This window comes from Podarcis melisellensis (assembly GCF_964234715.1).
Source record: "Podarcis melisellensis genome assembly, chromosome: 1".
NCBI lineage: Eukaryota > Metazoa > Chordata > Lepidosauria > Squamata > Lacertidae > Podarcis > Podarcis melisellensis.
Window position 1 is genome coordinate 13,796,038 of NC_138528.1, and position 17,151 is coordinate 13,813,188.

General features: G+C 45.0%; 1 protein-coding gene across 3 annotated transcripts in view; it reads right to left on the minus strand.

Annotated features, from left to right (window-relative positions):
• The window catches only part of TDRD9 (tudor domain containing 9), a 93,881-nt gene that overhangs the window by 14,650 nt on the left and 62,080 nt on the right, over positions 1-17,151 (minus strand). For all 3 annotated transcript variants that reach the window (XM_081909145.1, XM_081909146.1, XM_081909147.1), the window contains 11 exons: positions 15,705-15,802; positions 13,002-13,133; positions 11,484-11,643; positions 10,967-11,030; positions 10,300-10,363; positions 9,104-9,148; positions 7,393-7,446; positions 3,879-3,995; positions 3,192-3,299; positions 1,783-1,883; positions 869-1,042 (listed from right to left, as the gene is read on the minus strand). In XM_081909145.1, the coding sequence (XP_081765271.1) occupies positions 869-1,042; positions 1,783-1,883; positions 3,192-3,299; positions 3,879-3,995; positions 7,393-7,446; positions 9,104-9,148; positions 10,300-10,363; positions 10,967-11,030; positions 11,484-11,643; positions 13,002-13,133; positions 15,705-15,802 (1,117 nt within the window). The remainder of the gene's footprint in view (positions 1-868; positions 1,043-1,782; positions 1,884-3,191; positions 3,300-3,878; positions 3,996-7,392; positions 7,447-9,103; positions 9,149-10,299; positions 10,364-10,966; positions 11,031-11,483; positions 11,644-13,001; positions 13,134-15,704; positions 15,803-17,151) is intronic.

Below are 17,151 nucleotides of genomic sequence, written 5' to 3' on the forward strand. Positions count from 1 at the left end.
TTTTTAAATACATTGAAAATGTTCCTGATACACTTGGCCAATCTCCTAATAATAATAATAATAATAATAATAATGGCTCTGTTCCATTTTCAGAGCTAACCATGGTGCAGTGTTGCATCGAGGCTGATTTTAAATGTCAACCATGGTTAGTTCTAAACCAGAGCTTGAAATCAAGTTCGAAACAGCTGGTCTGCAAAGCCTGGCTAGGTTAGCATTACCAGCTGCAATCACAAGTTGCGGAAATTTGCAAGTGCTGTGTTTACATAGACGTGAATGATTACGCATCTTTCATTTTCATAGGTTTCTCTTCAATATTTTGTAAATCTAAATTTTAAAAAGCTAATATTTTTTAAAAAAGAAATACAGTGGTACCTCAGGTTACATATGCTTCCGGTTACAGACTCCGCTAACCCAGAAATAGTGCTTCAGGTTAAGAACTTTGCTTCAGGATGAGAACAGAAATCGTGCTTCGGCGGCGAGGCAGCAGCAGGAGGCCCCATTAGCTAAAGTGGTGCTTCAGGTTAAGAACAGTTTCAGGTTAAGTACGGACCTCCGGAACGAATTAAGTACTTAACCTGGGGTACCACTGTAGAGCATGTTTTAGAAAATGTAAACCACTCTCCCCTACTTTCTCGACACTTTAGGCACCCAGAATAACTTGTTCTTTTCTTTATTGTTCAAATTTTGGGATTATGTTTGTTTTGTCTCACAAAGTTTCTGAACCCAAAGAATGAGCAAAATTCACACTGTGCAGCGCAGCTTTAACTCACTGCTCCCGTCCCTGTTTATTTGCCAACAGAATAAATTTATGCAAATCAGACGCATGAGAATTTGCATTAATTTGAAAACTAATGAATCTGCAGCATACTGTGAACCCCGCGCGAGCATGTTTGGTCCTCCTTCCATTTTCCCTTCAATCTCCTCTGGGGAATGTATATTCAGCTCCAATGGAGTCCGCAGCTGTGACATCTTAAGAGCCATATATACGGCAGAAAGTGTTTTAAAGCATTCGGTTGGATTCCGGGAAAATTCTACAAAGGCTCTGCAGGGAGAAAATGCAAAGTAAAAAATAAAGTACGTTCTGTAGGTTAGAACGAAGAAAATACTAAGGTGGTAGGGCGTGTTGAATTTTTCAACGTTCAAATTCCAAAAATGAGGGTTGCCAGAAAGGTGTAATGTGACTTAGAAATTCAAAAGATATCTTGGAAAAATTAATACCATTTAGTTTTGCTTGGCAAGTAAAATGTGTGTAAAATCGGACAGAAATCATTCAGAATAACTGCCAAGTACTTTCAGTTATATATGACAGGAACACAAACCCAGAAAATTTCAAACCCTTATGACTGCGAAGATACCTTTGAAAACGTGTAGGCAATCTTTTTACGCTAGGTATTTATATACAGCCCTTTTGAAATATTTATCCCAGGGTAGTGATTGCAATATTAAAAATGCAGAAAAGAAAAAACGTTCTGCCCTGCCCATGATTAGCAAAACCAGAATGAATGATAGTTACAGGTAGGTAGCCGTGTGGTTTGCCGTAGCCGAAACAAAACAAAATAAAGAAAATAAAATAAAAAAATCCTTCCAGTAGCACCTTAGAGACCAACTAAGTTAGTTATTGGTATGAGCTTTCATATCTGAAGAAGTGTGCATGCACACGTACGCTCATAACAATAACTAACTTAGTTGGTCTCTAAGGTGCTACTGGAAGGAATTTTTTAAATTTTATTTTTTTGTTTCGAGAATGAATTATGCCCATGTTAAAAATGGAAGTTCCCTTACTTGGTCCCATGATAGGAAATGGATTTCACTTGGCCACACTGTCTGAACAGGGACTGCAGTTGCTTATGGTAGAGGAAGCCGTACGGGGGAATGTTCTTCAACTGTTAAGAAAAATGTATGCCTTCAGATAGGTCAAAAACAACTGAAACAACTGGCTGAAATGACTGGCAGAATCCACGACTTGGGAGAAGAAACGACGAAAGAGGACTGGACTAAATTTAAGGATTATTTACAAAAACATTATAAGTTGTATGAATGTTAAAATGTTAAATTGCACGACTTGGAAGTTTTTGCTTCAGCGATTAGATTTTGAAATTGAAATTAAGTTAAAAGGAAGAAAAGGAAGAAATTTAAGGTATTATTAAAGGTGTTAAAAGGTTTAAATAATTGACAAAGAGTATTTTGAATTAAAAATAATGGAAAGGTTTGAATTAAGAAGTAAGGTGATAATTTGCTGACATTTTAAAGAGTAAAGAATGCAAGGTACAGGAGACGTGAGGAAGTCCGATTGGTTATGTAAAAATACTTTTTGAAAGTGGATTTTTTTCCCATTTTTTAATTGTTTATTTTTTCTTTTGTAAGTGAACTTTAAATTCCTGTTTGTGTATTTGAAAATCTAATAAAAATATTTATATATAAAAAAAACAACAACAACGGTGTATGATATATATACATACATATCTATCTATCTATCTATCTATCTATCTATCTATCTATCTATCTATCTATCTATAAAAAACCGTATTTTTCGCTCTATAGGACGCACCTTTTCCCCTCCAAAAATGAAGGGGAAATGTGTATGCGTCCTATGGAGCGAATGCAGGCTTTTGCTGAAGCCTGGAGAGCGAGAGGGGTTGGTGCGCACTGACCCCTCTCGCTCTCCAGGCTTCAGGAAGCTATCCGCAAGCCTGCGGAGTGCAGTGGGAGTGCCCGCCGGGCTCCCAAGGCTTGCAGATAGCAGCCTCCAAACCCGACCTGGTCTTTGGGGCAGCGCTTCTCCCCACCGCCAGCCCCACAAGCTTGGGGGACAGCAGGGAGATGGAGCGCCGCCTTCCCGCTGTTCCCCGACCTGGTCTTTGGGGCTGGCGGTGGGGGAAAGCAGCACTCCCCCCCCCACCAGCCCCAAAGAGCAGGTCGAAAGGAACCCAAAGCCTCCAGAGCCCAGCGGGAACGCACCTTGAACGCACAGAACGCACCATGTTTTAGAGGGGGAGAACAAGGGGAAATTTTTTTTTCCCTGTTCTCCCCCGCCTATGGTCCAGTGCGTCCTATGGTCCGGTGCGTCCAATAGAGCGAAAAATACAGTATATATGAGAAATGTGATTATTAAAACAACAGTATCGGGGAAGAGGGACAGGACACTTTAACATTTCTTCACAAGGCAAAGTCAAAACTTAGTTAAGCTGTACCATTATAGTTGTTTTGGGATCTTTGCCCGACATCTCCCGGACGGCGATTTCTTCATCATGTTCCGCCAAAGTGAAATAATTCGGATAAAAAGCTCCAGCCATTACAACCTAAGGAAGAAGGAAAAGTTAACTGCCTCAGGAGAGGTGGCAGTTCTCCTGCAGTAAGCCATTCGTCACACTGCAATGACACGTGCATGATTACTTAATCACGTGAGCCAAACTCTCTGGTTTCGTGGGGTTTGCAAATGTGTTTGTAGTTGTGTAAATGCAATTTGCAGTAACAGTAAAAGAGGTTCCACTTTGAAACCAAGCATTTATTTTTAAGTCTCACAGATTTTCATTGGGACTAAGGGGCTCTGACTGACTCCAGCTACAAAAGCTTAAGCTGCTGAAGAGTCCTGGAAGACCTGCTGCCTGCCTTGCAGGCATTTTCCCACTTGGCCTGATTGACTCCAGCTACAAAAGCTGAGGCTGCTAAACAGAATCTTGGGCTGGGGTGCTTTGGAAGGGTTTGTTGGCGGAGGGTTGTTGCTGGTGGCTTTTTGTATATTTATTTTTGATTTTGTTGTGATTTATGTGGAAATGGTTGAGTTTTGTTGTGTAATTTTTAAAAAAAGTTTTATTTTACGTATGTATATCACGTATGTATATCTAGAAAAACATCTCTCATACATCCTGACATCTCACCTGCAAAATGAATCGCTGCTTATACACATGGTCTTGATCCATAGCAGGGGGGTGAGGGTTGACTTCCATGTTGAACACGCCCATCCTCTTTTTCAGCTCCTCATACAACTCAGCCACCTAAAAAAAATACATCTGGATATTAAGAACAATACATCCCAAGACCATCAAAAGAAAATTTCATTAAGGCAAAACATCTCCCTCTCTTCTGCACCCTGCAAAAACAAACAAACAAACCCACACCTTACTATTTTATTTTAAAAAAATATTTTTTATATACAGAAAATGCAAGTATAAAATATATACCAAACGTAATACAATGAATAGATGATTTCTTATCTATTTATGCCATAGGCACCAAGGGCCTAGGCCAAAAGCTAAATTAATATTGGTAGGGAAAAAACATTGTGGTTTATCTCCACATCCTAAAAACAGGGTTCCGGTCAGCCACAACCCAATTTAAAGGCCATTCCCACCACCTTGACCAGTTTGCCATTTTTCTTTCTCAATTGGTACTCTGTGGCTTCCAAGCATGCTCAGTCCCTCACTGGACCCCAAAGTGTTTTTGGGGAGGGGGTGGACCTTAAGGATTTTTAAAAAGATTATGTTTTTGCTTCTACAAGCCTTAGGGTTTCCCCAAACATGCCGATACCTCTCTCACTTCTCAGTGGCCTTATTTTTCTGGCACCATTTTTATTGGCTTTCACCATTTGAGTTTGCTGCAAGATGGAAGGATAGCAGCATCGTATGAACGAGGGAATCCTAGAAGCTGAAGGAGGGAGGAGCCCTTTGCTAGGAACATATGTCTTTAATAGGATGGCACCAAAAGGACCCACGTCTATTGAGGCCCTGTTTGCGGGCCGTGCGCTTCTCAAGGGAGGAACTGAACCGGAATTAGCCTCTTGCCTTAAGCAGCAGCGGTTGCAACAGCTTCATAGAGCTTTTGTTTTGAGCTTCACGTCAGTGTCGCACTTGCCAGCAGCAACACAACTCCTCTCTCAGCCGCCATGCTTATTACCTGCCCCAGAAAAATGCCACACCCAAGTCATCTTGGTGTTAAAAACAGTGCCTTTCCCACCAACAGGAGAGTTATGTTGCTGCTGCTGCCAGCATGGGGAGCAGTGGAATTATTTTAAAAGAACTTTTTACAAATGATTTGCAACTTTGGAGTAGCACGTGTGTCTAAAAACTGCGGCAGGCCAAGACACAAAACTGCTTTGCCACAAGAACAATTCATCCTGAGAGGGTACGCTCTGAGTCCCACATTAAACGCTGCGACTTTTCTCTGCAAAGCTTCACCGAGAAGTTCCACTGAGTTCCCAAAGGGCTTGTTTGCTTGGAGCAATGTTCCCAATTAAACTCGGAGCGGAGGAAAGGCATGTCCCTGCCAATGAAGGTTCCCCATTATTTCCTGTTTCAGGGTGCAACCCGTTACGTTCAAAAGGGGATAAACAATTTCTGTTAAGTGCGGGGTAGCCTTAGTAACCGAGCACCGCGATTCAAGCACACTCATTAGCGGCCTTTGTCCGTTGTTTGCAGCAAGAAATCTCAACAGTTTTTGCTAAGTTATGCAATGGCTTCTGTGGGCCTACACGAAATGAACTGTATCCGATCACGCTTTTTTAAAAGCAGAACACTGTGGGGAGCAGGGAATGACAGGGCAGGAAATATTACAGCAGGCTTAGTTGTTGTTTTTTAAGAAAAAAAAAGGTAAAGGTACTCACCATGAAGTTGTTACAGGAAGTGCCATACTTTTAACAATTGGGGGTGGGAAAGGTGCCAGTGGTGCGTACCCTTAAGTACTTCCAGGGGGAAAAAGACTGGGCTCTGGGAAATTAAACTTTCCATTACAGTCTCTTCCTTAATGAAAATGCCATCGCCTGTTGAGTGGGACTGGTAGGAATTTTTCCACTTGGCAAACTGGCACTGGCCATTTGGTTTTCGCCTACCTCGTAGGAATCGTCACAACTTTTGTAAGGTTTGGTGGTTAGGGAATGGTAAAGCCTGGTTTGGGGAAGGGGATGTGGCCATCACCTGTCCCTCCATGTTAAAGGGTATTCCGTTAAAGCAGCAGTTCTCAACCTGTGAGTCCCCAGATGTTGTTGGACTACTACTCCCATCACCCCTAGCTAGCAAGGCCAGAGCTCAGGGATGATGGAAGTTGTAGTCCAACAACATCTGGGGACCCACAGGTTGAGAAAGGCTGCGTTAAAGGGATCCGGGGGTGTGGATCTTTGTCCGAAGCCCGGGTGGGGCTAGGGCCATGCCACGACCCCATCAGGGACCCTGGGGGAGCTCTAGTTGACATACATCTGCAGGGCTCTCCCTATTGGTGCTTGACCTTTACTAGACTCCCAGCATGGCAGGCAGGAGTCAAATATAGTCGGTTCAATTCTAATGCCTAAGCCAATGATGGCCAAACTTTGCCCTCCAGCTGTTTTTGGACTACAACTCCCATCACCCCTAGCTAGCAGGACCAGTGGTCAGGGATGATGGGAACTATAGTCCAAAAACAGCTGGAGGGCAAAGTTTGGCCTTCACTGGCCTAAGCCAATACCACTCACATTCTGTAACCAATGAAGATATTAGCTAAATTTGCCCATTTAACCTAAAATACTGTGTCCTGGTGTTATTATTCAACATTAGGGGGAGGCCTCGGGGTCTTGACACGCAGCAGCAACAACAACCAATAAAATTTATATACCCCCCTTCATCCAAAGATCTCAGGGCGGTTCGCAAGATAAAAATGCAACATGAAAGCACAAACAGTTAGAACAAAAACAAAAAATAGTGTTGGGCTAGGACTGGGGAGACTCTTGGGCCCAAGTGATGGCTCTCTCAGCACAACCTACCTTAAAAGGTTGTTGGGAAGATAAGGAAAAGCGGGGTAGCTGTGTATGAAACCTTGAGCTCCCTCTGGAGGTATAAATGTAATGGTGAGACAAATAAAAAAATGAAGCAAAAAAGCTGATCAGGAGGTGGTTATCATGGGAACCCATAGTCGGGTCTCACTTTGGAATTGTAAAATGTGATGTTTGTTTGAGGGGAGCTGCTTAAGGGCTCCTGGCATTGAAATGAGTAAGCGAACAACATCCCACAAACAAGGAGGGTGCTTGTATGGTTTTCATGTGGATTAAGTATGAAAGAACTTACGTGTGTGTGTGTGTGTGTGCGCGCGCGTGTGTGTGTCATACACACAGATGCACAGATACAGCTGTTGGCCTTATGTCTTGCTTGTGGGCTTCCTGCAGGCATCTGATCAGCCAGATTGTTGGGCTAGATCAGGCTTCCTCAAACTTGGCTCTCCAGATGTTTTGAGACTACAATTCCCAGCATCCCTGACCACTGGTCCTGCTAGCTAAGGATCATGGGAGTTGTAGGCCAAAAACATCTGGAGGGCCCAGTTTGAGGAAGCCTGGGCTAGATGGACCTTTGGTCTGATCCAGCAGGCCTCTTCTTGCCCAATAATACTTTGTGTTATTGGGGGAAAGAAAACAAAGACGCACATCCAACTCACCTCTCTAATTCTCTTAATGTGAATGTAGTTGGAACGGCCCCAGTCGAGCTCATCCTGCGGGAGAAAGCCAGGAAGCTAAGAGGCTAAGAAGCATGCAAAACCACTTCGCTCTCCACCACCTTCAGCAAAAAGGAGGCAACTGGTGGGTAGTTAATTCCAGTCCAAGGGGGCCATGGAAAGCTTCTTCAACCCCTTACCCCCATCTCTGCTCATAAAGCATCCCGTGGAGGTAATCTGGGATAGCTCAGTTGGTGGAGCATGAGACTCTTCATCTTTGGGTCATGGGTTCAAGACCCACATTGGGCAAAAAAAGATTCCTTGTAGGGAGCTGGAGTCATGACCCCCAGGGTCCCTTCCAACTCTACTATTCCATGGTTCTATGAGCGCATGTCAGCACTCAAACTTCCAGGATGTTCCCGTTAGGGACGAGTGGATATGTCAATTTGTCCCTGCCTACTGAGACCAAGCAGGCACTTTCACTGTACTTGTTTTGGCCCCTGCTGAACACATTCTTCTTCGACAAACTTACCCAGATGCTTAGAAAGTTGAGGCAATTTGAATCTGCTGCAGTATTTTAACAGTTGTAAGGTTGTGGATTTTTATTGACGTTATTGTTTTATCTTTTTGTGAACCACTTGGTTCTCGGCTCCCCCTCCCCCCACAATCAAGCAGTGTGTTCAATTTTATGAACTAAATAATAAATATGAATTTTTGGCTTCTCGTTTTTCCAATCCTCCACATCATTTTGATTTATTCCCTCCCCCAAGTCCTCATGCAAATTCATCAGCATTTTAGGACAAATCTCTCCTAATTGTACACACGTTTGCTAAGCAATTTCTTCTGATATAATAATGCTTTTTCGTATGGAGGTAGCGGTGGCTCCTATATAATTGGGGGAAATGCATCTGTTCACTAGGGATGAAGTAGAAATTCGGTTCAGTTTCAGAAATGCATTTCAAAAGTGTGTGTTAGGAGAAAGGCACACTAAAATGCTTTTGATGACTGGATGGCTTTATTTTATTTATTTTTAATGCAAACTGATGTGGCTATATGGAGAAATAAGGAGAGCTGAGTTTGGAAAAATGAGAGGGGGGAGAGAAAAACCAGGATTGACTAGATTTGGCCATGCCTGCTGTTCATCCAGGTGTTTGGAGGAATCTGATTGATGTTGAACTGAATTTCCCATTACAACAGATATTACAAGTCAAAATGACATAACTGCAAAGGAAAAACAGAAGAGAGTGCAGAATGAATGCAGGAAGAATGCAATGTTACATCATAAACAACCTTCTTTAGAAAAGGCACAGAGAGTGAAAGAATGTACGAGGAAAATAATGTATTGTAAAGTCAAAGGATCAGTCTGGTGTAGGATCTAGCCATAAGGAGTATGATAGTTAGAGGTCTTAGCATAATTTCTGGTTGCTGCATGCTTTTCAAGATGTTGTTTTATTTTAACTTTCTGCTACTTACATAGTGTTAGTGTTTTATTCATGTTCTTATTGGTTGTGTATGGCAATGGCTCAGGTTTTAAACTCCTTCCTGGGATCCTGAATGTGGACCTAAAAGCTCAATAAATAAACCAACCACAGATCTGAAAGCCAGGCCTGGTATTACTTGAAAGGAAAGGTCGGAGATAAAGCTATGTCTGGGTGCCCAGCAATTAAATAATCCAGACTGGTGCCTAAACACCCGACTGACAAGTGAAACTAACCTTAGGGTGTCTCAGTTTTCCTTTCTTCTTGCTTTCCTGCCATTCCTAAGCAAGAGGGAATAGGTTTTTTAAAAAACCAAAACCCAACACAACAATAATTTGGTCATTTGCACTTCAACACTGCCTGGACACAAAATACTCCACATGCACCAAGAGCGAGACGCAGGCTTTGTATACACCACACACATTAAGCCCCCAACTTCCCCCAAGGAATCCTGGGTGCTGGGAATTCCCTAGGAAGGGGGACTGAGTGTTAACCCGCTCTGGGAATTGTAGTTCTGCGAGGGGAACTGGGGGGCGGTGTCTCCTAACCACATTCAACATCTGGATCCATTTACAGTCTCCATGATTCTTTGGGGGGGGAGCCATGCCTATTTGAAATGGCAGGTGGTAAATGGGTGGCGCTGTGGTCTAAACCACAGAACCTAGGGCCTGCCAATCAGAAGGTCGGCGGTTCGAATCCTGACGACGGGGTGAGCTCCCGTTGCTTGGTCCCAGCTCCTGCCAACCTAGCAGTTCGAAGTGCAAGTAGATAAATAGGTACTTCTCTGGTGGGAAGGTAAAAGGTGTTTCCGTGCGCTGCTCTGGTTCGCCAGAAGCGGCTTAGTCATGCTGCCCACATGACCCGGAAGCTGTACGCCGGCACCCTCGGCCAGTAAAGCGAGATGAGCGCCGCAACCCCAGAGCCGTCTGCGACTGGACCTAATGGTCAGAGGTCCCTTTACCTTTAAATGCACAGTAAACCCACCACTCTCCATTTTCTTTCCCACCCAGCATGTTTTCCTCACTTACTGGGCTTTGGAAAGGGGACAGGAGAGCTCCGAGAGCATCCCAGAGCCCTAGAGCCACCTTCCCAAAGCCTGGAAAGCTAGGCGTTGCCTTCCTTACCCCAGCGTCTGGGAAGGAGGTGAGAGGGCTCTGGGAACATCCCACAGGCCAATAAGGAAGGCGCCTACTCACTTCCTGGGAAGAGGCCTTCCTAGATTCCTTATGGGGGGCGGGGAACTGTTCCAGAGGATCCTGATTTCGCCTTTGTGTGTAGACCCCTGGAAGCAAGCCCCCCCAACTAAGTGGTGGTCCCACTGCACAGTGTAGAGATGGTACCAAAATGTTTGCTCCCCCCCCCTTTAATGGTGACACCAGTTGTTAGGAGCAAATGGGAACATAATTTGCGGGTAGTGGGGGAAAACAGTTACCTTAAAGGCATCCAGAAGCGCAATGCAGTCACTCTTGCTATTCCCAGAAAAATGCCGTTTATTCCTGTAAACAATTCACCGCAAACTGTTATAAAGTTAAAGAGCAGTCGTCACGTTTTACAACACCGTTACTTTTTTAAATACGTTTTTGGTTACTGCCTCTGAAACACCAAAGAAACACCTGTAGGCAAGTACCGTTTCTGATAAAATAAAACAGCAGATTAAGTAACGTCCGTTCAGAAAGAAGATTCACTGCAACCAGACTTAGCTGCAAGGCAATTATGTTCAGGATTGCAGCCTCGACTGCCAGGTTTTAAATGTTTTTCTTCAGCCAAAATGGAAAATAGGTGAAGACACACAAGATGGCGGATCGAAATATAACTTTGGTGCGACTCCGTCTGGTTTTTTGGCGCAACAGGTCCAAACACACCATTTCCTAGCACTCCCCCCCCCTTAGTTCATATAATAGATATTCTGTTCCCCTGCCCACCAACCTTCAAACAGAATGGATTCATCCACCTCATGCAATACTAACATACATCATCTGAAAACAAAGCAAGTGTGCCATTTTCTTCCAACTATTTTTGTATTTATATGCAAGCCTATGTAGATTTCACTGGCTAACTGACCCACTGAAATTTTCTTTTTTAAAAAAAATCAAAAATACCTGTATCCATCAAGATGCTGCCTAAAAGGTATTACAAAGAAGTTGTTCAAAGAGAGGGCAGCAGCTGAAAGAAAGAGAAAGAAATGGATTTAATTCTAAAAATTATACCCCACCACTCCTTCACAAAACGAGGTCTAGGATCTAAATGATACTTCCACGTCATCCCTGACCATGGATCCTGCTAGTTAGGGATGATGGGAGGTTGTAATTAATAATAATAATAATAATAATTTATTATTAATACCCCGCCCATCTTGCTGGGTTTCCCCAGTCACTCTGGGCGGCTTCCAACGGAACATGAAAATACAATAACGAACACCAAAAACAGCTGGCGACCCAAGTTTGGGAAATCCTTCTGTAAGCTCCTTTGGACAACTACCTTACTTAAAATTTTTTAAAAGCACCATGACTTTTAAAGCACCATGAATATTGAGGTTACCAGGAAAACCTTTAGTAACCTTGGTATGCAACTTCCAGCTTAAGGCATTAACTATACTTACTCTGTTGTCCAACTTACCTATTATAATGCATTCTTCCAGGCACCCAAAGACATGGCCAAGAACCATTAATTTGCCAAGGTGCTGGTTCACGGGTAGCTGTGCCAACACCCTGCCCAGGAAGGTCAGCTCACCATCGTAAGGGTTTCTTGCTTCTGAATGGACAGCAAGTGCTCCTATCTATAGCAAAACGCAAGCAAGGATAGATGTTAATGGGAAACTGATTAGCCAACAATTACGAAGCTCAAGGCTAAAATCCCCGAAAATATATATTCCAAACCTGCAAATACTTATTCATGTCAGGCCTGCGCTATTTTATCCATCAAAACCCACATAGAACTGATGAACTAAGGGGGAACATAACCTCTTCCAGGACATGTTGGCCTCGTCTTCTGATAACTTCAATACTTATTGAGTGCTTCATCCATTTTACAATGATGTGGTGCATGTGGTTGTGTTCCTCCCTGAGGTCTCAGAGTGGCACACGGCGTACTTTTTTTAAAAGAACCACCATTACTGTGATCTTTTTATGTGAACTGCCCTGAGACCTCTGGTTATAGGGCGGTATATAAATCCAATAAATTAATAACAACAACCATTAGTTTTAAAAATCTAAAAGATAATGCAACAATACTGTAAAATTCAGTAACAGTCAGAAACAAAAGTTTTCCGTCAGAAGAAAATAAAAGCGCTCTGCTCACCATGTTCTTCTTCCTTATGCCTGCTTTTGCAGTTGTCAATGTTAAAAACAATACAGTGGTACCTCAGTTTACGAACTTGGTCCGTTCCGGAAGTCCGTTCTTAAACCGAAACAATTCTTAAACTGAGGTGTGCTTTCCCTAATGAGGCCTCCCGCCGCTGGTGCCCTTCCACCGTTCGGATTCTGTTCATAGACCGAGGTAAAGTTTGCAAACCGGGACACTACTTCTGGTTTTGTGGAGTTCGTAAACCGAATTGTTCGTAAACAGGGCTGTTCTTAAACCGAGGTACCACTGTACTATTTGAGCATGTACAACCAAAAAAATGAGTTTTTTCAACCGATTAGCGCACAGGTGGGAAAGTATTCTCAGACTGAGGGCCATATTGCCTTCTGGGGGCCACACGCCAGAGGAAAAAGTGGGCACTGCAGCTAATATAAATTTCACCTTTGTACAGCAGACTACATTCTACATACCAACACCCTTGATCCTAAATCCAAACAAGCAAGAAGCGTTCGGTTCATGGAGACATGGGGTGCCATTCAACATCATGGTGTTGTGACCTTCCCACCGGAACAATCCTGCCCCACATGCTGCTCCGGGGGTTATTCCAACCCCCACCTCAGAGCCAATTCCGGGGGGGAGCGTGGGGAGAGGAGAGGATGCCCTGTTGCACAAGGAAAGTCCTTGCAGAGAGCTTCTGCTGGAGAGGCACATTAGATCAATCTTGCCCGCTGAAGCCAGGCAAAAACACTTGGGCCCAGAGAAGGGCGTGGCTGAGGGATAGCGGATGCCTTCCCTGTTTCTGAGATTTAATATATCAAAATAAAAGGGCCCAACCTCCTTGAGATGCAGAACGGTGCGCTCAATATCGCTTATACTAGGAGGAGACAGAGCGGTTGCTAGCAAGGCCCTCGGTTCGCCCATGTCAAGCAGCTTCACCTTCAGCACAGTACTTTCCAGTGGGCGCCGCTGAAAGGAAGAGTAAGAGCACAGTGACGACAAATGCGGTTCTGTGTTGCAAATCTCTTCGCACGTGGCTGGAAAGATGTTTGCCTTTACTTTCTGGGCTGAACAAATCATATGGGGGGGGGGAGGAGGCGCAGTAATAATCTCCTGACAGTGGCCATGTTCACACATCACTTTAAGCTGTAACTAAATGTGAATGCGCAGCATGCAAGCACATCTAAGGCCGCGGGTGCTTTGCTACTCTTCCACTCCTGCCACGCTGCAAGGAATAAGTCATGGCCTGGCTTAGCGTTACGGCAGAAACCTGGGCTTGTGGTCCGTTTTCTCCAGGTAACCAATAAACAGTAAGCCATGAAAGCACCTTTCGTTTCGTATACCGTATTTTTCGCTCCAAAAGACGCACCAGACCATAAGGCACACCTAGTTTTGGGAGGACGAAAACAAGAAAAAAATATTCTGAATCCCAGAAGCCAGAACAGCAAGAGGGATCTGGCTTCTGGGATACCGTGTGGCTGTTCTGGCTTCTGGGATGACTGCGCCAAGCCTCTTCAGGGCAGTGGGATGAAGGCTCCCCCTGCCTGAAGAGGCTGCGCACGGCTAAGGCAGAAGCCAGGACAGGCACATCGCTGAAGGGGCGCTGTGCAGTTCTCCCTCTCTGAGAGGGAGATCTGCGCAGCGCCTCTTCAGCAAAGCGGGAGGGGGAACAGAAAGGGCTCCGATCCTCCTCCCGCTTCGCTGAAGGGGCGCTGCGCAGCTCTACCTCTCTGCGCAGTGCCTTTCGCTCCATAAGATGCACGAACATTTCCCCTTACTTTTTAGGAAGAAAAAAGTGTGTCTTATGGAGCGAAAAATGTGGTATATTTATTACATTTTTATACTGGCCCTTCATCTGTAGATCTCAGGGCAGTTCACCACATAAAAAAAAGATAAGAAACACAGAATACATAATCAAAACAAGAACAAACCTTGGCTACTTGTTTGTGGTTTGCTTGGAGAGAAAACACATGTGAGTTCTGGTCTGGACAATACATTAAGCCAGACCATGACTTGTATCCCGGAAGCAGCAGCAGCAGAGAAGAAGTGAAGCACCCATGATGTCAGATCTAGATTTGAACCATAGTTTTAAGCTAAACTCAAGTTTGAAGCGATCCTGAGACTGATCACCTGAAACCAGGTGATCAATCTCCTGACAGACATAGCAAGCAGGAGAGACAGGTTGCTCACCTGTAACTGTGGCTCCTTGGACATCTACACGGTCCCACATTGGGGTTTGGTGCCTCCTCAGAAGATCGAAACCTTCTCAAGCTAAGTGAGGAATTGTTTTGTCAGGAAACCCACCCGTGAGCCCCATGACACATACTTGCATTTTAATTGGACAAAACCCAGTTCACACTTCTCAACCCAATATGCATACCAAAACACAGCTATCCCTCGAAATTTGCACTTCTCCAAACAACGTGCACAAAAATGCATTATATCTGAGTAAAGTGTGTATAAGCATGCAAATACCAAAATGCACTATACTGGAGGAAACGGTTTGCAAAAATGTGTTTATTGGTCAAAACTGCATGCAAAAATGTGTTTATTGGGAAAGATGTGCAGCAAATCGCTGTCAGATTCTCGTGGGAAGAAATTCACAAATTGTTGCGGAAATGTGGTGAACAGAATTTAAGATTTGGAAAAACGGGGAACTGAAAGAAACCGAAATTGGCAGGTGTCAGAGCTGCCCAAGGTCCCAGCTCACAGAGGACCAACGCCAGTTCTTGTTATATACAAAAGTCTTTATTAAGGTTCAGTTTTGATTCCAAAGCCGCGGCGCGCAGCTCTACGTCTCAACCCTAGACCGCTGAAGCTCCGTCTGAATCTCCTCCCCCCAGACACCAGTTCAAGACCCTAGCCTTGCTCCACCTCCTCCTTTGCTCCTTTCTCCTCTGGGTCCTTCTGCCCGCTGGGGTGTTGCCCTTTCTGGACTCTTCTGATGCTGAAGAGTCCCCGGATTCTTCCCCCTGCCTCCGGCGTGCTTTAGGACCTGGCTCCCAGTCCGCGCTCCCGGCTGTCCCGCGCGCCTGTGCATTTGAACTTGGCGCGCGCGCCCAGCCGGTAACCTTCCTCCTGACCGTTACACTGCTCCTTTCACTGCTTCCCCCTTCGGGGGGGCTAACTGGATCTGACTTCCCCTCTATTCCCTCACTCAGCGATAGGGGCATGGTCAGCCCTGACTCATCTTCTCTTTCCCCTGGCGGGGAAACCGGTCCTGACACCTGGGACTCTTCCCCCCCCGCTACGCTCTGGTGGGGAAACTGGTCCTGATCTCCAGCTGCTGCTTTGGGAGTCACCGCTGGTCCCTTGCTTCTGGTGCCTCCCTCCCGGGACCCCCCTTGCTCTGGCTATCGGTGCCCCCTTCTGGGAATCTTCCGAATCACTGGACAGGCTCATGGAATCTCTTGCCCCACTGTCATCCTCACCTACGCTGCCCTCGGATTGTTCCCCTTCGCTCTCCGCTTCCTCTTTCCCCTGTGCCTCTGCTCCTGAACCCCTGACAGCAGGTATACATATATTGTGTTTGATTCTTACCATCATCTCAGGCAAGGTGGTCTCAGGTATACAGTTTTCCCAGAAGTCCTTGTACACTAGCCTGTAGCAGTATCCTTTAGAAACACGTCCAGCACGACCTTCACAGAAAAGGCATAAGCTAATTTGACTGGTTACGTTTGAGCTTAAAACTTCCTTAACAGCGGCTACTCCTGAGAGGAGAGCTCGCCATATCCCACAAATGCTGCCTGCTTGCTTTCATTTAAGCCTTATTCTCAAAAATGGACTAAATAATAATAATAATAAAATTTTATTTATACCCCGTCCTCCCCAGCCAAGACCGGGCTCATTGCGGCTAACAACCAATAATAAAAACAAGTTGATTAAAATACAATTTAAAAGATTAAGATACAACATTAAAACAATTAGGGAGCAATCTCTTCAGAGGAGGAGAAAGGAAAAAGAAAGACGGGGAGGGAATCAAACTGATTCTAAGCCAAAGGCCAGGTGGAACAACTCTGTCTTACAGGCCCTGCAGAAAGAGATCAGATCCCACAGGGCCCTGGTCTCATGAGGCAGAACATTCCACCAGGCCGGGGCCAGTGTTGAAAAGGCCCTTGCTCTTGTTGAGGCTAATCTAACTTCCTTAGGGTGTTGCTATATATGGACATTAAGTGTTATGGTTCAGAATTTATCTGGTTAAATTTCCCTGGTGTGTGTCACCTGCTGACGTCAGCTTACAGAAGCTGGGCGGAGACAGAAGCTTTAGAAGCTAAGTAGGAGGAGTTTTTCCCTGTACTTTCACTTCTCTCTGTGTATCTGTGAGAGAAAGACGTGCCTTTGGATATGGCTGAAAGAAGCCCCGGTCTTTGTTGGTAAAATGTTTTAATAAAGAGCTGTAAATAGACGAACCTGTCTATGTGTGCTTACAAGAAGCAAGACTGCTTTACACCGCTGTTCAACTCTGCTAAGCCGTGACCTGAAGGGAGCAACAGTGGCGCAGCTGTGAAGAAGTGTGCCGGACCCGTTATAAACTGCTGATTGACGATCATAAAGTAATCAGGTGTCACGGCAGATCGATCGATCTCCCAGAGGTTATGGAGGTCAGCCAACGCTCGTAAAGCAGTCGGTGTGAGCCTCAGGAATGTTTTTGAAGCCAGCGGTCTGCGGCTGAGGAGCGGAACGGGAGCTGACTGGGTGCCGGAGAGCAAGAATGATTGATTGCCTGCTTCCGAGAGACAGTAACAGCTTCTGACACAGAGAGCTGGAGCCAAAAAAGCAGCTAAGAGCTGGAGGCTTGGACGCAGCTGATAACGTTTCTCCACGGAAGGGAGAGCCAAGCAGCTGGTACGGAGTAAGTACAGCTTGGGGCCCCTTGGGAGAACGGGAGAAGATGGCTGAAAGCCAGGATATACCGCTGGAAAAGCTCACTCTAAAGAGTTGGGCAACGTGGTCCAGAAGAATAAGGGGATGGTTCTTGGTCGAAGGG